Source organism: Coregonus clupeaformis, chromosome 3 (assembly GCF_020615455.1).
Source record: "Coregonus clupeaformis isolate EN_2021a chromosome 3, ASM2061545v1, whole genome shotgun sequence".
NCBI lineage: Eukaryota > Metazoa > Chordata > Actinopteri > Salmoniformes > Salmonidae > Coregonus > Coregonus clupeaformis.
The window spans coordinates 25,645,036-25,671,842 of NC_059194.1; the positions used below are offsets into that span (position 1 = coordinate 25,645,036).

The 26,807-nt window shown below is 43.3% G+C and overlaps 1 protein-coding gene across 1 annotated transcript in view; it reads right to left on the minus strand.

Annotated features, from left to right (window-relative positions):
• Nucleotides 1-26,807, minus strand: part of LOC121542938 (vascular endothelial growth factor receptor kdr-like) — a 60,636-nt gene that overhangs the window by 32,013 nt on the left and 1,816 nt on the right. Inside the window, exons 2-11 of the mRNA XM_041852577.1 lie at nt 17,931-18,018; nt 14,142-14,344; nt 11,464-11,591; nt 10,031-10,190; nt 9,460-9,596; nt 8,187-8,370; nt 7,865-7,991; nt 7,479-7,648; nt 5,740-5,896; nt 1,464-1,578 (exon numbers count right to left, since the gene is read on the minus strand). Of these exons, the coding sequence (XP_041708511.1) occupies nt 1,464-1,578; nt 5,740-5,896; nt 7,479-7,648; nt 7,865-7,991; nt 8,187-8,370; nt 9,460-9,596; nt 10,031-10,190; nt 11,464-11,591; nt 14,142-14,344; nt 17,931-18,018 (1,469 nt within the window). The remainder of the gene's footprint in view (nt 1-1,463; nt 1,579-5,739; nt 5,897-7,478; nt 7,649-7,864; nt 7,992-8,186; nt 8,371-9,459; nt 9,597-10,030; nt 10,191-11,463; nt 11,592-14,141; nt 14,345-17,930; nt 18,019-26,807) is intronic.

Below are 26,807 nucleotides of genomic sequence, written 5' to 3' on the forward strand. Positions count from 1 at the left end.
GTTCCAGCGATTACGGCTGATCTCTTCAAAGATCAGTGGAGTTAGGAGGGAACCTATAAAAGTCCATTCTCCGCTGTCTGCACACGCATGGCTTGAGCCGTATGGCTGTATTGGGCTGTTTACGAGGAGCTCCACAGCCCTCAGTGTTCCAACAGACAAAGATCCACTGATGTCAGAGTAAACGCTGCTCTCTGGAAGACCAGGCAGCTGCATCATTTACAGGCCTAGCTGCTTTAGATCCAAGGTCTGCGCTTTGTTCTGAGGGTGTTTTTCACTCCAGCAGGGTGAAATGAACTGTGTCTTTCAGTTAATGGGGCAGACGGACGAATGATTCAGGAAAGCAGCCCTGAAGAGAGCCAAAATACTTTTTCTTCATGGCAGTTCTGGCACTCGACTTGCTTTGACCTTAATTGAAGGCTAAGGGGCTTCTGTTAATAAAAAGCAAATCATGTCAGATATGATGGTCTGTTTGTTGCTGACAGCATATGCGAAATGACAGATGAGTTGCTTTAGTGGCAGTTACTGCAGCGTAAACAATAAAGTGGGTTTCATTGTCATAAATATGCCTACTGGGTATACACTAAATGTATTTGACCATATATAGCTTTTTCTCTGTACATGTTTTATATTACAATGTATAAATTAACTGTATTTACGATGTACTGTACAGACTGTACTGTACTATATTTCATTATACATGCATATTGATGTTCCTTCCATAACTTTTGGTCACAGTTACATAAGTCTAAATTGATGCAGATAGAATTAATCATTATAAAACATAGAATAACAAGGCATCACTGCCAATATGAGGTTGGGGATTGCCTAGATTTATTGTTTTCAGATGTTGCCATCTCAAAGAGAACGGTCATGGAGATTTCCACTTCAGTGTTCATCTCTCCGAGCCCTCTATATGGACATTTACTCTAAATCCCTTTCTCATACAGTAAATCTCAAAGTAATTGTTGTACTGCACAACTATTTTGTCATTGAAATTTATATTTCTGCTCAGATACTGTATATTTATCAAACCTGATTCATATATGAAAAGTACACCCACATGAATCATTGTTCTAATAATAATAATAATATGCCATTTAGCAGACGCTTTTATCCAAAGCGACTTACAGTCATGCGTGCATACATTTTTGTGTATGGGTGGTCCCGGGGATCGAACCCACTACCTTGGCGTTACAAGCGCCGTGCTCTACCAGCTGAGCTACAGAGGACTAAGTTGTGCAATGTTAAGCAGTGTCATGTTACAAATCTAATGAGATCAAACTGTGGTCCTCTGTAGCTCAGCTGGTAGAGCACGGCGCTTGTAACGCCAAGGTAGTGGGTTCGATCCCCGGGACCACCCATACACAAAAAAAAAATGTATGCACGCATGACTGTAAGTCGCTTTGGATAAAAGCGTCTGCTAAATGGCTTATTATTATTATAAAACCATACTATACACATACCTTGTTCTTTCCTTTCACCAGTTCAGTTTTGTTGTTTATGCTGTCAATCCAGTTGTGTGAGTAGTTCCCCTTATCGTCCATTTGAACTGGGATTGGCTCAGTGTAAAGGGTGCACCTGCAGGACAGAGGAAACTAGTGATTACTCAACTAGACAAAACGGCTGTAGGTTACCTAAAGTATGAACTCAGTTTTGTAAATTAGTACAGAATATTGGACAGGAGACTGTTAGAGCAGGATGTTGTGTGGCCATGTCATCATTTCCTGTATTTAATTAGTGGGAACCAGAAAATATACTATGGACCATCGATTGATACTATGGACCAGCGATAGCTGTCCAAACAGTTTGACAATGTGTAACTCTGAACGGGCAGGCACTAAGCCCTAAGAGCTCTGACTAACACCATAGCTTTTGTGTGGCCTTTTAGGGTGCAGTGGGCTACAGCCCAGTTAAACCAGACTGCCTGCTGAGGGGAACAATCAGGCTGATAAGGAGCAAGGCAGTCAGGCAGGCAGGACGAAACGGCAGTGTGACAGGAAGGCCTATGCTATGCTTTTTATTTATCCCTTATTTTACCAGGTAAGTTGACTGAGAACACATTCTCATTTACAGCAACAACCTGGGGAATAGTTACAGGGGAGAGGAGGGGGAATAAATGAGACAACTGGAAGCTGGGGATGATTAGGTGGCCATGATGGTATGGATGGTCAGAACACCAGGATTAACACCCCTACAATAAGTGCCATGGGATCTTTAGTGACCACAGAGAGTCAGGACACCCGTTTATCGTCCCATCCAAAAGATGGCATCCTACACAGAGCAACGTCCCCAATCACGATAAAAAATGTTAGACCAGAGGAAAAACACCTCCTACTGGCCCTCCAACACCACTTCCAGCAGCATCTGGTCTCCCATCCTGGGACTGACCAGGACCAACCCTGCTTAGCTTCAGAGGCAAGCCAGCAGAGGGATGCAGGGTAGTATGCTGCTGGCTATACGTCACCTTGAACAGGAAACCTCCCCCACTCTCTGGCCAGAGGAGATAAGCCTGTTCCCCAGACCTTGGTGGGTCAACAAGGAACAGCTGATACCATCTTACCCTGCTGCTGATAAAGAAAGACCCCCCCATCTCCCAATCACTCTTTCTTTAACTCCCAACTGCTATCTGAGACGTTACGCTTCCCCAACCACAAGGGGACTGTGATTCGTGATTTATACGAGGTCCCATCCTGAAATGGTAAGTGGTCAATTTGCAGTGACAGGTACTTGAAGGGGGTCTGAACTGTATAAAACAAACATTTGACTCAATCTGCCTCCAATCAGGCCGTGGCTGGCCTGGGTTGTTTCTCTGTCTGATGCCCCTCCCTCATTAGCTGTTGAAAAAACAGGCCCTTTTCAGCGTCAAACGTTTATGAGCCACTGTTTCCATTGCCAGAGCTGATTATCTTTACGGCTGCAGAAACGGGGCACGTTGACACAGCTTGACCCTCTGCCATTATTTCTGTGACAAATTTGGCAACCAGGAGTGGGTTTTTTAACCAATAATTATGGATAATTAACAGAAGCACTTGTCAAGTTAATGCGCATGAAGTGTAACATAATTCAAGCCCTCCATTGTGAGGCCGTCCAGAGCCGTGTTTTTCTAGCGGTGTTGGGTCCTGATAACCCCGCAGTAATGGCCCATTGTTTGTCTGATCTTATGCCTCAGAAAGGACCCCTGCTGTCACTGACTGGGGTCTGGCTGCTCTGGCTTTCAGGGAATGTTCATGTTGTTTAAGGTTCACTAGCAGGTCGACATTCACGCCCAGTCACTCATACCACACGCTCTGTCCCGTTCAGCTCTATAAAAGCTTGGGGAGTCTGAGACTACAGTTTTTTTCCGATTGCTAACAAGCATTGTTCAATACTGCGGATACATGTGCAAAACTCTAAATACAGTTATAAAAACAAAATGCAACTTGGCAATGCACATCCTACATTTCTCAAAAGCAAATCTTTCTACCAAATGAAAGCTAACAGTCTCTCACGACATGCACACGTTGTCATTCATAGTATCATGACCTACAAAACTCTAAAAACAGATACCACTTGAAAATGTGTCAATTTGTCTATAATATCTTTTTTATTTTTATGAACCAACAGACATTTTTACAAAAGAAGAGTGGCAAACCTGTACTGTATAGAATGTCCTGCAAGATAATAAATAAATAAAGCAGAAAGGCTGCAATATGCTTCAATACAATTTACTGTATTTTTGCAAATTACTGTATTTTGCTTTTTGCAGAGTAATTCCAAAATACACAAAAATAAATAAATCCAGTACCGTTAAACAAACAAAAAGTGTATACACACTATGAATATGCATAGCATATTGTCCAAATGAAACAGATATATAACAATGCTAGTCAACCCTGTCTGCTGCATTGGGCCACAAGTTCCCATCCACATCACACCGTACGCCCTCTCGTGCAATACACCTGGGAAATAATCTCTTTGCATGCCTGATCCATCCCTGGTAATCTTCTGCAGAGATATCCAGGCATCTTGCATTCATTGCATCCAAGAGTGACATTTGATCATGTGGATGGTGGTCATAAACTTTCCACCTCCATGAGGAAAATAATTATTCTATGGGGTTGAGGAAGGGCGAGTAAGGGGGGAGGAAAAGTGTCACCATCCCAGGATGGGCTGCAAACCACTCTGTGACTGAATGGGAGTGGTGAAATGCCACATTGTCCCATACAATCACCTAGGTTTTCATATTTCTTCTGACTTGTCCCATTCTTCACCTGGCAAAAGCCTTCCATAGAAGTCATCCATGAATGAAATGAGGCGCTCTGTGTTGTATGGACCAATTAGTGGTTTATGTAACAGCAATCCTTCAGAGGATATTGCGGCACACATTGTGATGTTGGCACCCCTCTGGCCTGAGACATTCACTGTTACTAACCGTTAACCGTTTTGATAAGGGTATATTAACATTTGTAAAATGATACATAGAGTTTTGTTGGTAAATGTGTTTTTGTGAGACAAGTATTTATGTAATTTGAAAGATGTTGTCATTGAATGCATTTTGTGTCAAAGCAATGACAAATGATCCATAGGTTGCCACATAGAGTGTTGTTGTGATAACTGTATTTAGAGTTTTGCACATGTATCCGCAGTATTGAACAATGCTTGTTAGCAATAAAAAAAAGTTTTAATATATTCTCTCTCCCCGCCCACAGAGCCACTGGCCACAAATAAAAATGAGTGGGGAATTCTCCGGGGCTGCATTTCTTTGATAAATGTCTGTGTTTTGGGCCAGAGTCAATTAAACGGATGCAGGCCTGTTTAAGGAGAAGGAGCCCCAGGCTAGCCCGGTGGTTCTGGACTCCAGACTCACACAGATTATCTGGTTTTGTGTCTGTGTGTCTGTGTGTCTGTGTGTCTGTGTGTCTGTGTGTCTGTCTGTGTGTGTGTGTGTGTGTGTGTGTGTGTGTGTGTGTGTGTGTGTGTGTGTGTGTGTGTGTGTGTGTGCGTGTGTGTGTGTGTGTGTGTGTGCATGTGTGTGTGTGCGTGCATGTGTGTGTGCGTGTGTGTGTGAGTGTGTGTAGGGGGGGGGGGGGGTGTTTGTGTGATCCAGTTCTAATACTGTGACAGCTGAGCTCAGCGTCCAACAAACCTAAACACTCATCCAAAACATAACCAGGATGTGCACTGGCTAAGACAATGCTGGTCTGCTTTACCAATAATGTCTGTTCATACAGGCCTGACAGAGGACAATACAACTCAAGGCAGTGTGGACAAGGCAGTGTTTCACCATACCTACAGAAATAACTAGAAATGCACAGTGACTTCAGGATGAGAAAACACACAACTCTCCCTGTGACCTCTCTGTTATCTGCATGAAACTGGCCATTTCTGTCAGTCGAACCTGTAGTCAGATGGTCCTGATGACTCAGATCCTTTTGATCCATAGGCTGGGTGTTTGAGGAAGAAGATATGACTTTCATCTAAGTTCTGGGTTTATTGCTTTGGTTCTTGGAAGTCGTGTCTTATGATTGTGCATGTCATTGATACTGTATCTTCCCAGTTCTATGGTATTCTTATGGTTTACTGAAAAACAATGGAAGTACATTACCAATGAAGGATCATTGTGAAAGTGAAAAACAAGAAGTGAAGAACACAGAATTGTGTTACTAGATGGGTTAAGGTTAAAAGGCACTAATGCAGTAGGTGAATTCAAACAAAATGGTTTTCACAGTATAGTTAATGATTTAGTTAAGAGTGACTCACTCTTTGTCGGTGGGGTCAGGATGGCATGGTTGCCAGAGCCATGTGATGTCGGGCATGGGCACTCCAAAGGCGGTGCAGGTTAGCTGGTGTTGCTTGCCGAACATGTATGGTTGTACATCCACCGAGGCCACCTCCTCTTCTGAGATCATAGGCCTCACTAAGACACAGACAAAGAGATCAGACACTGTTGCATCAACCATTACACTCTACCTGGCTGTTGGAGGTCATAATGTCTTTATAATGATAGAGAGGTCCGTCATCATGATGAATAACCATGGAAAAGGTGCCATCAACATCCAGTTGTCTTCTAGCCTCTGAGAGTGGGCTTTCAAGTGCTGAGTGATTGCATAGCCCTGATACCCTGTGGTTGTCCATCACATCAGGGTGTCCCAGTGTCTCAGAGCCTGACCTCTACCCTGCTGCCTCTGGGCCAGATGTGGCCCTATGCCCAGGCCCAGGTCAGTGGATCAGCAGTGTGGGAGAGCACAGCAGTAATCAACACCAGACTGACTGGCGGACGGACAGACTTGATGCCACCTCCAGTGGAATGCTCTGCTAACATCAGTTAATCATTCTCCAACAGTCATTGTGTGTGTGTGTGTGTGTGTGTGTGTGTGTGTTTGTGTTTGTTTTGTTTGTGTGCCTGCGTGCATTGGTGAGGCTGAGGCTGAAGTCGTGACATGGTTTCTCTCAGCAATGTCCTCAATTCAAGCTCCGGCTGCTGAATATTTGAGATCTGAAGCACTGGGCTAAACTTCAAACTCTTGATGAACGATGTTTAAAATTGTTGCCTAATTGTTCCCATGAATCTCTCTTGATTTCTCCTTTCTTTGTTTTTGTCTGTGAGAGTGGTTAATTTTTTGCCATTCCAATAATTATGTTGCGTCGAGCAATCAGGACAGCGAGGGTCCATAGATAACATTTATATGGGGGAGAGGGGGGCTGATCTTTCCACTTTGGCATGGTAGGGGGATTCATGGGTAATGTGCAGGGAATGGGATGGAAATACTTTGTGATGCGTTCTTTTGCCCCCCATCGCCAGCTTGGAGTAGTATCTGAGTGGCACACGTGTTCTTAACGGCAAGCAGATTGCACTCCTCGACTCTCCATCCAACACATGATCAAAGCCCTAGAACATAATACCGAGCATTTCTATAACCGCTGGTGTTAACAACCATCAGTATTTACATGGCAATCATTGCAATATATTTGTTTGAACGCTCTTTGCTAAAGCATATAAAGTACACAAATAGCCCTATATAATGTACAGAACACAGTTGTTTACATGAGCGGTGCTGGGCCAGATGGGCTACATTCACATGGAGAGGACGTAAACAAATGGTTGCCCAAGATGACGCTTCCAATGGAGTTATGTCTGTCTCTGCCTTAGCTCAGTGAGACCTTGCCTTCACGCAGTACCAGTTCCTAACACACTAACCCACCATAGATGGTGACCTTGGCTGATGCGTGCTTCTTGTTCCCCATCTCAGCGTTCCCTATCTCAGCCGTGCACCTGTACGTGAGGAGCTAGAGAGGCTGGGTTCCTGTCATACTGGAGCAGCTGCTACCTGCAGCCGAAGGACCAACCAGAGGCAAGAACCCAAAGCGGTGAGGCTGCTCGAAATGCTGAGGCCCAAAGTCCAGGCCATTGCTTCATTTCCTCAGGATGGCCAGTCATTTGGAGGGATAAGGAATGGGATATAGGATGGGATATACCGGCGATATAAAAGGAGCTTTACCTCGGACTACCAGAGTGTAGCTGAGATTCCTGTAGAGGCCTCTCTCCTTGTTGCCCAGGGCGATGGTGAAGACCCCGGCATCCTTCTGCTTCACGTCCTTGATGAGGAGGTTGTAGCCTGAAGACTCGTAACAAGTGGAGTTCTCGTTGATGGGGACGCCATCCTTATACCTGGGAACGAGATACTCCGACATTTGCTTTAGAAGTTCAGCTAATCATAATGTACTGATATGAAAGTTGTGATGATAATTAGTGAGCAACTCTATATCCCAAATCAAATACTCGCATGCTTCAGTTTAGTGCCCACAGTCACAACAGAGCTATTATATTCATTAGGAGTTGACAATACACACAGTGAATAGTCCCAGCAGATGAACTCAGTCTTACCATGTGATGGTGTCTGGTGGTGGCAGTGCATTGACCTTGGGTTCAAACATCAGCTTGTTTCTTCCCTCTGTGTAGACCACTCTCCTGGCCCATTCATTCTTATAGGATACATTCAGGTATGGATGTTCTGAAATCACACAGAAGAAGACCAATTGCGAGAGCATTAAAACGACTGTTGAAAAACAACACTATAAATGTATTATAAATGAGATCACACAATCATTGCCCAAGATTAAGCTTACAATGGAGTTATGTCTGTCTCTGCCTTAGCTCAGTGAGACCTTGTCTTCACGCAGTACCAGTTCCTAACACACTGACCCACCATAGATGGTGACCTTGGCTGAGGCGTGCATCTTGTTCCCCATCTCAGCGTTCCCTATCTCAGCCGTGCACCTGTACGTGCCCCTGTCGTCCATGGTGATGTTGGACAAGGTGATGGCTTTGTACATCCTGGTGATCGAAGCCGGATTCTCTCTGGTCTTCTTGACGGTGGGGTTCCGATTGACCTGGGGACGCAAAGGCATTCATCAACAAGCCTGAAACATTTACCAGTAATTGACCAGTAATCTTAAAAATCAAATCAAATGTTATTTGTCACATGCACCAAATACAACATGTGTAGACCTTACTGTGAAATGCTTATTTACAAGCCCTTAACCAACAATGCAGTTCAAGAAATATTTACTAAATAAACTCAAGCAAAAATGTAAATAGTCCGGGTGGCCATTTGATTAATTATTCAGCTGTCTTGTAGCTTGGGGTAGAAGCTGTTAAGGAGCCTTTTGGACCTAGACTTGGCGCTCCGGTACCGCTTGCCGTGCGGTAGCAGAGAGAACAGTCTATGACTTGGGTGACTGGAGTCTTTGACAATTTTTTGGGCCTTCCTCTGACACCGCCTAGTATATAGGTCCTGGATGGCAGGAAGCTTGGCCCCAGTGATGTATTGGGCCGTACACACTACCCTCTGTAGCGCCTTACGGTCGGATGCCGAGCAGTTGCCATACCAGGTGGTGATGCAACCGGTCAGGATGCTCTCGATGGTGCAGTTGTATAACTTTTTGAGGATCTGGGGACCCATGCCAAATCTTTTCAGTCTCCTGAGGGGGAAAAGGTGTTGTTGTGCCCTCTTCACGACTGTCTTGGTGAGTTTGGACCATGATAGTCGGTGAAGTGGACACCAAGGAACTTGAAACTCTCGACCCACTCCACTACAGCCCCGTCGATGTTAATGGGGGCCTGTTCGGCACTCCTTTTCCTGTAGTCCACGATCATCTCCTTTGTCTTGATCACATTAAGGGAGAGGTTGTTGTCCTAGCACCACACTGCCAGGCCTCTGACCTCCTCCCTATAGGCTGTCTCATCGTTGTCGGTGATCAGGCCTAACACTGTTGTGTCGTCAGCAAACGTAATGATGGTGTTGGCGTCGTGCTTGGTCACGCAGTCGTGCGTGAACAGGGAGTACAGGAGGGGACTAAGTATGCACCTCTGAGGGGCCCCAGTGTTGAGGATCAGCATGGCAGATGTGTTGTTGCCTACCCTTACCACCTGGGGGCGGCCCGTCAGGAAGTCCAGATGTTGAATGACTTAGAACTTACCATCCTCTTTGGGTATTCCCAGTGGAAGTTGATCCTTCCGTTGAAGGTGGTCTCTGCAGAGCAGTTGAGGACCAGGGTTTCTCCCACTAACAGCTTGTTACGTTCTGGGTTGATCTTTACATTCCTCAGGAAGGTAGCTATGCAAGCAGAGTTAGAAGGGAAGACAGTGAAAATGAATCAACATCCTCAGTAATTTCCCTGTCTCTCGTAGCCCTTTCCTGCAGTCACATGACCTAGTGGCCTCAAGGGTGGAATGTTATAAATATGTTTCATAATTTCATAATTAATGAACACTATTTAAAGAAACCCTCTGAAAATCCGGTGTTTCTATGGGAACGGTTTTGTTATATTTCAGTCTTCTGTAATGTATATCAAGTGTAATATTGGAATGCAAACTCAAAATTGAATACATTTCTATTTTGTTTTAAGCCCATAACCATGTGTGTGAGGTGTATAGTTTTGTGTCAAAGCAGATTTGTTTTAGACTACCAAGAAACACTCTGTGTAACCCTGATTTAGCCCACTGCAGTACAAGGTTAAAAGCTCAATAAGAAAAGGAGAAGTGACTCACTTAGCCTCTGAGGGATGTAGCGGGACTGGACCTGTTGGCCGTTGACGCTGGTGACACAGATCAGGAAACTAAAGGATTCGTAGGGACCATATGGGATCTTGAAGCCTATTTTGGGGTCCCATTCCTTCCCTTGTTCAATCTCCTCTGATAAGGGTGGCAGCTGAAAGAAGAGACAGATAGCAAAGTGTTTATCAAGAGGCTTATATGTTTAGTCACACTTTTAGTTCTGCAGTCTTTAAAAAGCACTCAGCCAGTCAGACTAAAGTACGATGTGGGCAACTGGCTTTGATATGAAACTCCACACTCCAATGAGCTCAGCTGGTGATGACTGCCCGTTAGAACCGACGTCTAATTCATTTTTACGGTTTTATGGAGTGTAACTATCGCAATTATTCACGCAGCGATGCACGGAGCACTGTTGACTTTGAACAAGGGATGAAATGGATGGATGTGGTTAAGGCCTACTACTGCGGTTGTTTGTTCTCCAGCCAAGTGTTATGCTGCTGGGAGAGAGAGGGGAAGTAAGGAAGCAGGGAGGAAGGAGAAATGCCATAGATCTTCCAGTAGCAGGGAGGTCACACAACCCACTATATTTGCCATCTGAATAAGACATGTTTGTCCATGTCCAAGGCATTGTGACACACAGCTATAAATCAACCCTGTGAATACAAGCACAGCCATCGATTGTTGAAGGTGGCGGCTCTGAGCTCTGGCATCATGGCAACATGCAGCAGAAGTCCCACTCTGTTCATTGTTGCACATGGTTTATAGGAAGGCCGTCTCATGTTATAGGATACTGTAATAAGACAAGGAGCTTGGTCACTGTGACCTAGTACCGTGCACCCAACTCCTCCTAGAGAGATTTCCTCCTATAGTTTGATTAAAAACCACTTAACTCTCCTCAGGAGCATCATCAGCCTATTGTTTCCTCTGATTGGATATGTATTGCTTTTTAGACCAGCATTTTCTGGACAAAATGTTTAAAACAAGAGGTCTTCTATATTTAGAGAGAGATTCTATTCTGCAGAATAACTACCTTAGAGGACCTTCCTGTTCTTAGCAGGAAGCAGACAGGATGACTCCCTCTCCTGCCCCTGAGCTTCCCCTCTCCGTGGCCACTGTCCGTTTCCGAATGCTTGAGTGGCCTACCGTTTGATGGGTGTGAGAACACATAAGATACCCATAGTGCACAGGGCCTGTGTTTACCATGTTTCTTTGCGATCTTGACTTTAGTGACGTCAATGGCAGACTTTCAAGGTACACTCTGGTAAAGTAATCAGTCTCATGCCCATACTATCTCAAAGCGTGTACAACTGGTCAACATTGCTTAGCATAATAATAATAAATGCTAACATTTGCTCTCTTGTGTAAGAGAATGTGAATGATATGCCCCTTTTTAAGATACAGAAACTAATAATCATAAAAAGTCTTACCCCTTCAAGAGTGACAATCTGGTCAGGAGAAGATGTTCTACAGGGAATCACTAGGGTGGCCTCATGTCTGTATGTAAACAAGGTGTATGGAATGAGGAAATGGTGCTCCACAAACGGATGCTGGTGATCTGTAGAACAAATGAAAGAAAATATCAATAATTACTCCAAAAGCCATTTTTTTCTATGAATTTCATGAATTTCATTAGCTGTATTTTATTAAAAGTAGGGGTGAAAAGGATTCTTTAAAATCTGTTTTTTAAGTTCAGTCGAGTCAGGGTAATGTCAGGCCATCTATCTCACACAGAGATCATCAAACAGAATCTCCTCGACCAGTGAGATCAGCTCATTCTCCAAACCCCCTCCTTCTCCTCCTGCTAGGTGCAGCTCTGGATAAAGAAACAGGGTTGAGAAAGAACTATCAAAGCTATCACAGCACCAGTCTTTCTCACCAGGGCAGGCACACAATACCTCTCTGACTGGCTGTTCTTTCACAGACCTGCTGTGGGAACTTTGCTGTTACACAAATACTTCAGTGATTTGTGCGAGGCTGAGCTGTTTTGGCATGATAAAACGGACTAGTATTTGTAAAACAAACAGGGAAAATTATGTAATAAACAGTTGAAAGGCTTTGAAAGAGGCTTGGTTAGACTAAACATGGGGCTACCAGGCTGTCAGATCGCCGGGGGAGGCAAAGAGAGCAGCCAGGGAATTAGGCTAGGACCTCAACCTAAGGAGTCCAGTACTTTTTGCGTCGCAATTTTTATTTGGCCAGGAATATCAGCATCTGCCAGATATTAAGACAAATTTGTGCACACACATCACAGGAGCTGGACAAAAATATGTCCTGTACAAAAATATGTCCTGGCAGAGATAGAAAGGAACTCACTGTTTGTTTCATCCAGAAAAGGTTATTCATCATGCTTGACTTTCTTATCTTTCTGCCCAGATATTTCATGAGACCTATCCCCACCACATTCCCTCAGACTAAGACCTTGACATTTTTGAAGGGACACTGATCAATCTCAACTATGACAATGTTTTAAGGTATTTAGTGTTGCCCTGCAATGCTCTCACTAAGGAGCTATTTGCAAGTGTTTGTACGTGCAGTTTGTCTATTTCGTAGAGGTCACTCTCAATATTTTGAGGGAGGACTAAGCCTGTAACATGGGAGAGACCATAGCTGGTATCGTGAGAGGCTCCAGGAGAGACTAACTGGAAAAACAGAAGCCGGAAATAATAGTCAATGACAAGGGCTTCCGATGCGATCACACTCTCCTTCCCTGTTCCAGAAGGAGTCGGACAGCAGGGGAAAGCCTTCCTCTCTGTTAGAGGCACAACTCAGTTCCTTCTGTATGGCTTGGACTGGACTCCTTAAAATTAAAAATCCCCTCCCAACATATAGTCATATATCTGTAATTACAAACCATCCTCTTCACAACATGTGGAGAGTTATGGCTGTTGTTGTAGGCTTAATGAGGTGTGGAATGGATGGAGCTGCTCCTTTATTTATAAATTTTTCTCACTTATTCTGTCTTTTTTTTCTGAAAGACTGGCTGGCTTCCAGCTCCTGTATCATGCAGGAAGACATCAGGCTGCTCAGTGACCATGGCTCTAAACTGGCCCTTAAGAGCCTCTGTTTTTCTAATAGTTGGCTCAGTTTACACAGTACTGCACTGTAGGCGTCAGCCCATTTAAAATCCCCCCCCCTGTTCTTTAGAGGGAATTTGTTGAACTTATGCTGTTGTGAAACAAACCAACTCAAATGAAAAAGATGAAGTAAAACATACAAATCAGGAGTGAAAAAGGTCCTTATCGGCGTTAAACAAACGATTTAATCACAAAGGGAGATCCTTTTCATATCAATTTTCACACACTGGGAGCGATTGGCTTATTATGGACTTTACGCTAGAGTTCTGCTACCCGACCTGAGCCCGATGGGCCCCGACATTAAACATCAGGTTAGGGCCGGGCCCCGACATTAAACATCAGGTTAGGGCCGGGAAGGGCCCGTTTTTTAATCAATTACTAGGGTACGGATAGGGCTCGGGTATCACTAAATTGATCATTAACATTTTGAAGCTGAGCCAATTGCTTGTGTTTTGCTGCAAAGTACATATCATGGTGTCAGAAGTGCTTCAATCTTGTCAAATATAAGACTAGAACATTGTCCGAGTCCACAGGAGAGAATATTTTACAAGAAAAATGTGTGTTTAGAGGGACAAAAAGTAGCTAGTTTACAGCTAACTGCTCTCTGTCTTGTCATTGAGCAGAACAGCAAGCAGAGGCGTTGCTATGGATACTCATGCACAGAGCGCATGCAGAGCGAGCAGCGCAGAGAGGGGGAGAACAGACAGAGATGGCTAATGGATCCTAACAAAGGATATTATTTCTGATTTTGGGTTCGGGCAGGTCCAGGCCTTCCATTTGGCAGAAGCAATCGGGCCTGGGTAGGGTAGGGCCTGAACGTCGCAAGCATGGGTAGGCCTTGGGCTTAAAATTCATGCCTGTGCAGGGCACTACTTCACACAAGAATGTCATTATAGAACTCAACAATGATGATTTACTCTGTCAGCATACACTTTATACTGTATGTAAAGCACTTTGGTCTGCAAATACAGTACTGTATGAAAGGGGCTATGCCATTGGACAATGTCTGAACAGTATAAAGTGGGACTCACCTTTGACGTAGATGTAGGTGGAGCTGACGTCGGCGGAGGGCTGGGTGTACCTGCAGCTGTAGAGGCCTGTGTCGTTGGGGCTCAGGTGACTCACTAGCAGTTTACTGCAGTGGGCGTGCATTCGGGGCTCACACTCCTCCACACGCACCCCCTCCGAGGTGATGTCCCGCCAGGGCAGCCTCCAGTACAGCTGGGCAGCACCTCTGATAAAGACACAGCAGAAGTAAGCCCTAAGAACTGATACAGGATCAGATATTATTTATTATCCTGTAAATGTGTATTGAGGGTAGGGAAAACTGATTCTAGATCTGTGGTTAAGGGCAACATCTAAGTCAAGCAACAAAGTACAGAGGGTCAATCTGAGAGAGTCAGCCACTCCTACCGCCACTAGGGCTCTGGGTCGTCACCCTCAAGTCAGCAGCATCACCAGGTCAAATACCTTCATTGTTTCACCTGATTTATGCACACAAACATACTCTCAAATGTCACAGGCACAAGCTCCTAAAGCTGGAATCCTTAATTGAAACAATAACAAATTGGTCACCCCGCCCTGTGTTTGGGTAAAAAGCTGAGGGATGGGCCTGGAGAAATGTAAGCACTCTCAAATTCATAGACAGAGCTATGGATGCAAGGACTGACCATCCATGATATCAAACTTATAGTTTTAACCATGTTTTTAGAATATACAGTGTTTGTTTAAATGTACATTGTTTAAAACAAGATGATATGTTGGGTTCTGATGGGGTACAACAGTTTAACTAAACACATGAGGCATTTATAAGTTAAATTCTTCAATTATCAATGGGTATATATCATTAATTTATACAGTGCCTTGCAAAAGTATTCATCCCCCTTGGCGTTTTACCTATTTTGTTGCATTACAACCTGTAATTTAAATTGATTTTTATGTGGATTTCAGGTAATGGACATACACAAAATAGTCCAAATTGGTAAAGTGAAATGAAAAAAATAACTTGTTTCAAAAAATTCTAAAAAATTAATAACGGAAAAGTGGTCTGTGCATATGTATTCACCCCCTTTGCTATGAAGCCCCTAAATAAGATATTGTGCAACCAATTACCTTCAGAAGTCACATAATTAGTTAAATAAAGTCCACCTGTGTGCAATCTAAGTGTCACATGATCTATCACATGATCTCAGTATATATACACATCCCACGAAACACCATTAAATCCATTATTAAAAAATGGAAAGAATATGGCACCACAACAAACCTGCCAAGAGAGGGCCGCCCACCAAAACTCACGGACCAGGCAAGGAGGGCATTAATCAGAGAGGCAACAAAGAGACCAAAGATAACCCTGAAAGAGCTGCAAAGCTCTACAGCGGAGATTGGAGTATCTGTCCATAGGACCACTTTAAGCCGTACACTCCACAGAGCTGGGCTTTACGGAAGAGCCAGAAAAAAGCCATTGCTTAAAGAAAAAAATAAGCAAACACATTTGGTGTTCGTCAAAAGGCATGATGGAGACTCCCCAAACATATGGAAGAAGGTACTCTGGTCAGATGAGACTAAAATTGAGCTTTTTGGCCATCAAGGAAAACGCTATGTCTGGTGCAAACCCAACACCTCTCATCACCCCGAGAACACCATCCCCACAATGAAACATAGTGGTGGCAGCATCATGCTGTGGGGATGTTTTTAATCGGCAGGGACTTGGAAACTGGTCAGAATTGAAGGAATGATGGATGGCGCTAAATACAGGGAAATTCTTCAGGGAAACCTGTTTCAGTCTTCCAGAGATTTGAGACTGGGACGGAGGTTCACCTTCCAGCAGGACAATGACCCTAAGCATACTGCTAAAGCAACACTTGAGTGGTTTAAGGGGAAACATTTAAATGTCTTGGAATGGCCTAGTCAAAGCCCAGACCTCAATCCAATTGAGAATCTGTGGTATGACTTAAAGATTGCTGTACACCAGCGGAACCCATCCAACTTGAAGGAGCTGGAGCAGTTTTGCCTTGAAGAATGGGCAAAAATCCCAGTGGCTAAATGTGCCAAGCTTATAGAGACATACCCCAAGAGACTTGCAGCTGTAATTGCTGCAAAGGTGGCTCTACAAAGTATTGACTTTGGGGGGTGAATAGTTATGCACGCTCAAGTTTTCTGGTTTTTTTTTGTCTTATTTCTTGTTTGTTTCACAATAAAAAAGATTTTGCATCTTCAAAGTGGTAGGCATGTTGTGTTAATCAAATGATACAAACCCCGAAAAAATCTATTTTAATTCCAGGTTGTAAGGCAACAAAATAGGAAAAATGCCAAGGGGGGTGAATAATTTCGCAAGCCACTGTAAGTCCAAAAATGAATGTAGCAACTATGGATTCTAGCTTTAAGATTCTATCTGAAGTTTTATTTAGATGTAATAATAATTTATATTCAAATCAGTGTTAAATGTTGGCTTTGATATGACGACTGCTTATGTGTCTTTTCTCTTTTTTGATAGTGGATATTCTCAGGAGAAGAAAGAGGTGAATGGTTTACAGTAATTATTCTGTGGGAATTTTTCCAGTGTCACACCATTTTGTTCCGGTTGCCAGTTGATTAGGTCAGGGCCGGGCCAGCCCTCCCCTCAGGACCCCTCAGATTATGTTTATTGGAAGTGTTTAAAGGCCCTTCCGATAATCTGGAGTTATCTTGATAACTTGGACTTTCACATGGGAACATGGCTAGGATCTTTGGGATGATGTGTTCAAATAACACATATTTTCAAACAATGTCAGTTTTTAAGGTCCCATCAAAAGCGCTCCCAGAGTAGCTTGAAACATTTCTCACTGCATACCACTGCCTCTGCCTACAGCTGCTTGGGTCAAGCAACTTCAAACTCTCATCCAGAGGCCAGAAACCATCATTATCGACCAGGGCCTTTTTAGCACATGGCCTTGGAGGGAAGCATTGCATTAGGACCACAGGGGTTAGCATTCCTGGCGTGTCTAGAAAATGATGCAAGGCTCTCTAAACGCTTAACAAATGTGTGCACCCTGGGGATATTGGAACAGATTGATAAATGGGGCCACACTGGTTCCTGGCTGGCAGTGTCATTGCCTAGCTGCCTCTATGGTCTGATGCTCCTGCAGTCCCTTTTACCTTCCCTCTCCTCACTTTATCCTGGCCTAGCAGTCTAATGGGGCCAGGCAGGATTTTATGGCAGTCCAGAGAACAGTCAACAACTGGAGCAGAACCAGGAACTAATAAATGACAGGGGAGGGGGGTTGGCATTAACCTGTTGGATTTTTTTAGGTAAATCTTGCCAGGGAGTTCAGATTATTTCTCGTACCTCTATCATCAAAATGAATGGCCCATTTTAAAAGGCATTTACACTCTTTTGTTCTGTCCATATGACCTGACCAAGAAACCCCCAGTTGTAGAAAACAAGTATTTGCTTGTCAGGTTGTGTGGTCAGGAACAACTCCTGACTCCTGATTGTGATGGGGCCCTATACAGATGTATAATCTTAATTTGATCACCCTGTTGCAGGAGAACTTTCCTGCAATGCAGGACATTTAAAATGTGTAGTGTATTTGTAATTTCCACTTTGAAATGTTAGACTTGATTTTCCCTTAAGAAAAATGTATCAACTCCTACAAAAATGTCCATTAATTATAATCCACATAATAATTCACATTTCCTGTGGCTGCAGGATTATTTTACTGCTGTAGCAAACTGGTTCAAATTAAGATCCTACATCTGTAAGTAAAAAAAAAAAAATGGTTGGGGAACTTGTTGGGTCAGTGTGTGTGTGTGTGTGTGTGTGTGTGTGTGTGTCATACCTGCAGGTGAGGGTGAGTGACTTCCCAGTGTGGAGAAGGTGTGTGTCCCCAGAGGGAAGCAGCAGAGGGGCCGGCAGGCTGACCTGACCTGTAAAATACAAAACACACAGACACATACAGACATTGGCTAACACATTGGCTAACACACCCAGTAATGCACACTGCACATTTCAAAGTGTTGCTTCATAGTTGTCTTGACAGTATACATGGGGAGCTACTGTGCCCCTCAGCCAGAAAAGTCTGTGAGAACTGGGGAGAACCGTGCAGAGCCAGATGAGCCCTGCAACATGTCAACAAGCACTTCCTCCAGATCAATCAGTCAATATAGCTTGGTGGGGACTCTCTCTTCCTCTCTTTCTCATAACAATACCGACACACACTTATTTGGGCAGATGTACTTTTTTATTGACCTCTGACCTTGTTGATGCTTTGTATGCTATTATTACATTTATAGGGAAGAGGGACAAAAGGGGAGGTTGAAACGGTGGTTTAAAAATCCCAGTTGGTGGTGGGCCGGCTGAAGCTGTTGATGCGGTGCTCAGCATAGGAAGCACTGTCATTCTCTCTGCTGTACGTGAGGTGTGACGGTCTCATAAGTGATTTCCTTCTTTTGACTCTCTACTCCCCAAGCAGCTTGTGTACTGACAACGTGTGGTTTAGTCCGGTTTCCAGGCAAACCAATTTATTACATTTTCTCTCCCGTTGTCCTAGGGTCAAAATGACCTGCCACTGTGTTGAACCAACTTTATTTAATTTTTATATTTTTGGGATCATTTGTGAGAAGGAGGCAGTGAGACTTTAAAGAAAGTATCACTGCCTCCTTCTCACAAATGATCCCAAAAATATAAAAATTAAATAAAGTTGGTTCAACACAGTGGCGGGTCATTTTGACCCTAGGACAACGGGAGGGTTAAGAGCAGGGAAGCCAGGAAGCTTTTATTTGTATGCCACAGTATCCAAAAAGACAATGGAATAACACAGCAAGGCTAATTCCCTGTGTGGACTCCAGAAACACACACACACATGCACGTGAACACACAAAACACACACACACACACACAAAAGTACACAGAGTTACGATTTGTTTCATTGTGAGGGTCTGAACAGCTGTTGTCCAAGAATGAACTGCCCATGCCAATGTTGGCACTCAATATCATCTTCCTCCCAATACGTTATAACATCATTGTTTCATATGAGTCCAAGGTTATTTGGAGGAGAAGGGATGTGGTCAAAGTTTTTCGAAGTGATCAAAGCATTCCTCTCAGTATGACAGAGTACTACAGTATAGGGGCGAAGTATACTACACCACTCTCTTTAATACTTCTCCTTATGCTAAACATAATCAGAGATCACAATCTTCAGACAAACACGTTATGACTCTGTAGGTAGTACTTTTTTGTTATTGCCCATGTGTGTATTTACACATGGATGGATCGATGTGTACATAAACAAAGGCCTGAAGAATGTGACAGTGCATATTTCAAACTAGCTGAGAGAAAAGAACATACTCACACCGAGATTCCTAGAAAATGGTCTTGCCTAAAGCTAATGTTTCCCAAAACTCATAGGTTGTCCATGAATGCTTTTTAAAAATATACTCCTAAAAACTCTTATTTACTAGGGCTGGGAATTGCCAGGGACCTCACGATACAATATTATCATGCTACTTAGGTGCCAATATGATATGTATTGCGATCCGATACTGCGATTTTATTGGGATTTGATATTTCAAACATATTTCTCACTATATGTCTGCTGGAGAGAGACAAGAGAAATCATGAGAAAATGAGTTTTGATCAGTCAGGGAAATAACAGAGCTGAAAACATGTTGGCTCACTATTTAAAAGGAAGATGGAGAACAAGGTATAGGATTTTTGCCACAGGTACAGCCGGCTAGCGCTAGCGAACGCTACCTACAGTAGCAAAAATTGTCAACGAGCTATATAATATCGTCCAAGAATAATATTGTGATATGTAACTGTATGGATTTCTTTCCCCCATCACTATTTTATTTACTGTCCACAAATGGCCTACTGCTGATACTAAGTTACTCTATTATGGTTTGGTTGTAATTGAACTTGACTCTTGAGATTTCTGGCATTCAAAAACTCTACCACTCCACTCCACTCCACTCTCTACCACACCACCACTTTTGTTCCACACTTTGATCCACTTGCTTTTACATACTGTACGCACAAAGTGTCTCTCTCACACACACACACAAACGCACTACATACCACAACCTGACCTCACACCTCACTGGAGGGAAACTCTTCTCCTAAAACCAGGCAGTTGCCTCCGCTCTGCTCTGTAACAAACTACAGATGGATGGTTCAGCTGGGGCACCCAGCATCCCACTTAAAAATAACCCCCTCTTCAAGCCCCCCCCACCCCCCCACCCCCCACCCCCCCCACCACCGAACAGCTGTGTGCCGCATTCCTCCAGCGGAACGCCTGCAAAATTCCAGAAATTGTGCTTGTTGTGGTGGTTCAGTTCAGAGGGTCCCAGACCTGGTTCTCATTAGGAGTCATAAAAGAAGAGGACATGCATGGAACCAACAAAAAACAGAGAGAGAGAGCAACTATCCGATGCCTCTCTGGGTTGCCATATTTAGCTCACTCTGTTGGCTGGCGTTGGGCCCTTGTGCCAGTTTTCAAACAGCAGTTGACATTGGTGGTGTTACACTGGGACCCCCATTCATAACTCCCTAGCCTCCCTCTGTGCAGAGCTGGGGAAACAGCAAAGGACAGGACATTGTGTTTTGAAAACACATGCTGTCGCTACACTTCCAGGAAGGACTTTTGCTTCTAAAAGGTTGGGATTCCAAGCTCTATTTGGACGTGTTTGGGGTCAAGCTAAACGGACAAATTGACAGTTTTTAAACTAATCCAAAGCCTATCTTTGTGTCTAGTCCCCATGGAAATTAGTGTGCTCTTTAAAACCCCCAAAATAGTTTCAGCTGTTTTCTGCCAGAAACTTGTGTAATCCAAATACTATCTCATGAGCTGTTCATTGACTACAGCTCAGCGTTCCATACCATTGTGCCTTTCAAGCTCATCATTAAGATAAAGACCCTGGGCAGTGGTGGAAAAAGTACTCAATTGTCATACTTGGGTAAAAGTAAAGATACTACTTGAATAAAAGTCTAAAAGTATTTGGTTTAAAATATACTTAAGTATCAAAAGTAAATGTTTTTGCTAAAATATACTTAAGTATCAAAAGTAAAAGTAAAAGTATAAATCATTTAAAATTCCTTATATTAAGCAAACCAGAAGGCACAGTGTTCGTGTTATTTGTATTTATGGATAGCCAGGGGCACACTCCAACACTCAGACATCATTTACAAATCAAGCATTTAGTGAGTCCACCAGATCAGAGGCAGTAGGGATGACCAGGGATGTTCTCTTGATAAGTGCATAAATTGAACCATTTTCCTGTCCTGCTAAGCATTCAAAATGTAACGAGTACTTTTGGGAAAATGTATGGAGTAAAAAGTACATTATTTTCTTTAGGAATGTAGTGAAGTTAAAGTAAAAGTTGTCAAAAATATAAATAGTAAAGTAAAGTACAGTTACCCCAAAGAAATACTTAAGTAGTACTTTACACCACTGACCCTGGGATTAAACACCTCCCTCTGCAACTGGATCCTGGACTTCCTGATGGACTGCCCCCTGGTGGTGAGGGTAGGCAACAACACTTCCGCCACGCTGACCATCAACACGGGGGCCCCTCAGGGGTGCGTGCTTAGTCCCCTCCTGTACTCCCTGTTCACCCATGACTGCGTGGTCGCGAACGACTCCAACATCATCATTAAGTTTGCAGACGACACAATGATTGTAGGCCTGATCACCGACGACGATGAGACAGCCTACAGGGAGGTCAGAGACCTGACAGTGTGGTGCCAGGACAACAACCTCTCCCTCAACATCAGCAAGACAAAGGAGCTGATTGTGGACTACAGGAAATGGGGGGCCGAGCACACCCCCATCCACATCGACAGGGCTGTAGTGGAGACGGTCGAGAGCTTCAAGTTCTTCGTTGTCCACATCAACAAGGAATTATCATGGTCCACACACATCAACACAGTCGTGAAGAGGGTACCACAACGCCTCTTCCCCATCAGGAGGCTTAAAACATTTGGCATGGGCTCTCAGATCCTCAAAAAGTTATACAGCTGCACCATTGAGAGCATCTTGATTGGCTGCATCACCGCTTGGTATGGCAACTAGCACCCGACCGCAAGGCGCTACAGAGGGTAATGCGTACGGCCCTGTAAATCACTGGGGCCGAGCTCCCTGCCATCCAGGATCTCTATACCAGGCGGTGTCAGAAGAAGGCCCTACAAATTGTCAGAGACTCCAGTTACCCAAGTCATAGACTGTTCTCTCTGCTACTGCACTGCAAGCAGTACCGTTGCACCAAGTCTGGAACCAACAGGACCCTGAACAGCTTCTACCCCCAAGCCATAAGACTGCTAAATAGTTAGCTAAATAAGTTAACCAATAGCTACCTGGAATATTTGCATTGACCCTTCTTGCACTAATCTCTTTTGACTCATCACATACGCTGCTGTTACTGTTTATTATCTATCCCATTGCCTAGTCACTTTATCCCTATCAATATTTACATATCTACCTAATTACCTTGTACCCTACCACTGTACATCGACTCGGTACTGGTAGCCCGGGTATATAGCCAAGTTATCGTTTCTCATTGTGTATTTATTCCTTGTGTTATTACATTTCTATTTATTCCTTGTGTTATTACATTTCTATTTATTCATTGTGTTATTACATTTCTATTTATTCCTTGTGTTATTACATTTCTATTTATTCCTCGTGTTATTACATTTCTATTTATTCCTTGTGTTATTACATTTCTATTTATTCCTCGTGTTATTACATTTCTATTTATTCATTGTGTTATTACATTTCTATTTATTCCTTGAGTTATTACATTTCTATTTATTCCTTGTGTTATTACATTTCTATTTATTCCTCGTGTTATTACATTTCTATTTATTCATTGTGTTATTACATTTCTATTTATTCCTTGAGTTATTACATTTCTATTTATTCCTCGTGTTATTACATTTCTATTTATTCCTTGTGTTATTACATTTCTATTTATTCCTAGTGTTATTACATTTCTATTTATTCCTCGTGTTATTACATTTCTATTTATTCCTCGTGTTATTACATTTCTATTTATTCCTTGTGTTATTACATTTCTATTTATTCCTCGTGTTATTACATTTCTATTTACTCCTCGTGTTATTACATTTCTATTTATTCCTTGGGTTATTACATTTCTATTTATTCCTTGTGTTATTGTCATGATCTATTATTTCTATTTTTCTCTCTGCATTGTTGGGAAGGGCCCGTCAGTAAGCATTTCACTGTTAGTCTACACCTGTTGTTTACGAAGCATGTGACAAATAACATTTGTTTTGATGTTGAATCCTTTAGGTAAGAAACTGCTGGCGAACTCAATATGATGCCGCTTAAGGGTTTTGACTTGGGATTTCCTCCCGAACACAGTGATAGTACAGTCATCACATACCGTAATAATGGTCTTTATTACGCAATATCACACATGAGCTGTTGGCAACTAGCCCGGACTGCCTGGCTACTGCCACATTCAGACTCCCACTCTCTCTCTTTCTCTCTCTCTTCCTCTTTAAAGTGCTGCGAATAATGTACGGAAGTCCCTCATCTGCGGCTGGTACATGTCTCCCTGTGCTTCCTGTCCTACCATATACCAGTAAGGCAGTCTCTGGAGTGAGGGGGAGAGGATCTTTTTTTGGGTCTTCAAGGCAAAAACAACAATGCGAAACAATGACTTCCTCGTTTAACCTTGCCACTCCATCTCTTCGTAAGTCCAACATGGGGAACAAAGGACAGAGAGAGGATGGTGGAGGGCACTCCTTTATAAAAGAGAAAGGTCAGAGTCTTGTGAGTCATATTCGCTGCAGTGTGTCCATGGATACAGCAGAGCAGCACAACAGTAGCCAGGGCCACCATTTTTACCTCAATGGCACATTACAATATTTCCACACATGTTTAACAATATATTTAGATTAAGCAACTGGCTTTAACAATACTGTGAATTTCCCAAACATGGAAGGTAAAATATTCCATTATTAATTTCAAGGCTTTACTGGCTCACAGTTGGTGGGCTATAATGGATTGTGAGGTTACATTGGGGTTAACCTGTCCTGCACTGCTATATTCATTGCCTCATGACGTGACGATACAACCATCCTGCTGCGATGTCGTTCTTAGCCAGAGGTCTTTAGGTTGAGTGAGTCAGAACAGACAAACAGAAAGACAAACTCACAAGATGTTCTATGCTCTGGTGGCAGATTTACAACAGAGAGCTGAAAGCATTGACAAGAGTTTGGAGACAGAATGTCCCACCATCTCCTTTAAAAAGGCAGAATAAAGGAACATCTAACCAAGACGGGTGGCCAGTCAGCTTTTCCTGGTTATACAGAATTAAACGTGGCTAACTATAGGAATATCATGTATAACGACATTCCTACGAGCCCTTCCACAGTGTAAGCCAGGAGGATTCTTGTTCCATAACATGTGAGATTACGACTGGCTGGCGGACAGAAACTCCTTGAAATTGAAATCCCATGCAGGGGTTAAAAGAAAAAGTATTGCCGGCTCAGTAAGAAAGATATATGTCTTATAGAGGGGGACGCTGCTATTATCCCTGTTAATAACAGCAATAACAACTGATCCCTGAATGTAAAATATCCAGATTCAACTGAAGTGCTTCTGCTGTGCTGGTAGAAGTCTCCCAAGCCAAGAATCCATCATGCACAAGAGAGGTAAGAGATCTAAGGAAACCTGCCAACACCAACAGCTCAGTTAATATTTCACCTTGGAATAACACCACACTGGTGGCTATGTTGGCAGCAGTCTAGTCCGTCAGAGAGAAACAGAGATGCTTGGTGTGTGTGTGTGTGTGTGTGTGTGTGTGTCTGTGTAGGCTGCATGACACGGACATACCGCTGGTGAGGGATGAGCTCCCATTGAACTTGGATGACCTCTCCCTATCACTCCCATTGGCCATTTCAAGTGCCCACAGACGGGAGAAAAACGATTTAAAAATCAACTTAACTGGAACATTAAACTCCTTAACCAAGAGAAACAGCTTCAAAAGGCACACTGGACCATGGAGTTTCCATTTGACACTACAGACTGACTTTTGGAACAGGTTGTTTGAATTGGAATCTCATTTAAGTGAGATGTGAGGCCAGTGAAGTGCACGGTTGGATAATGTTACATTTGATCCAGTTCTTCCCTTTTAACTAAGCGGCTGAAATGGATAGGCAAAGTTTTTGATTTTGTTCTGGACTTACGGTTTTGCGGCTGAAAATGAAGCAACTTTGATCAACAAACATCCCATTTTGATTTGAGGAGTTTTCTCCACCCTCTAATTTTGTGTGATTCAGTCAATGACTTATGGTCAGTGGAACCCTACTGTCCTCTTGGTCTCCATTAACTGTGGTGTGGGTGTCAAAACTATGCCATAAACTCCCTGACTCATCCCAACCACAACCCTGCTCTGGGTCTGACCTTCCAGCAGATGGGAAATTTCAAGCATCATTTCTGAAGGTGATTGAGATAGTTCCCATTTGAATGTTCTGTTCCCATCCATGTGATGTTAGGCAACAATCCCAAGACAGATTATATTATCCCATGAGAAATAGCCACGGTAATAGACAAATGGGGTTAAACCTGGTTGTAATGCATAGTCCAACTTTACTTTTTAGTGCACACACCTTATCACTGTACTGGTGGAGGGAGAACTTGTATGCTATGAACACAAGACAGATTTACATCAAATAAAGCTCTGTTTTCATGGTCCCGAGCAGAGAGCTGCTGCAGGAAAGAACTCTCCCGCTGTCAGAGCCATAAGGCTTCAGATAGTGCCAGCAGGCCGAGGAGGAGAGAAGCGCTGGACTCATGCCTTGCGCTAAATCAAAAGCAGTCACACATACCACTCAAAGTAAAATATGTACTAATAATCAAATAACACGTGCCATATACCTGGCAGAGATTTCCTTAGCCTTTCTATCATTGAATGAGTCATAAGGAATATAATGGTTAAATGGGTTTGACAGATAAGGCCCAATAAGGGTCAGCCATGATCTGGAGAGAGTTGGGTAACAAATACAATATATTAATGAACAGTGCGTATTCGCGTTTTGCTTATCGTGGGAAAAAGCAATAGGAAAGAGGATTTACCAATTTCAAGCATCTATAATCAATGCCTCCTATTTCACTTATCTCTAGCATTGTCGTACAAATCCACCAACAATCTCAACGACTCACAATACTAAACAAAGTCGCATCACCAGCACAATAAGGAATAAATGCCTGTTTTTCAATTGAGTTGGGTTTATTTCAGATTATTTGTAGTGGACAAATCACCCCCAATCTCCGTGGTACTGTACCTGTCCCACTGACCAAACCTCTCCACATCCCTCAGTCTTTAGACCCCATTTACTACCAATGGCCCTACCATACAGCCAATCACCATGCAGAAACAATGGTCTCCCTTTCCTCCTCCCCATTGTCTTAAGATTGGGGCTAGACATACATTGGTGGTTGACTGTGAGCGTAAGGAGCTCCGGGAAGTAATATTTTCTCAGGTAGCGTGTCACGTTTCCGTGACCTCTACTGGCCAGAACAATTCCAGGGTGCCTCCTGCCCCTCCGTCCGCTTCCTCCTTGTGTCTTTCCCACGCTCCGCTTGTGGACAGTGAAGGAAATCTACTTGGAAACATTGTAGACAAAGCTAGACACTAAAAAAGTAGCAGGGGATGGAGGGGATAGAGGGGGGCAGTATTTCCTCTGTTTG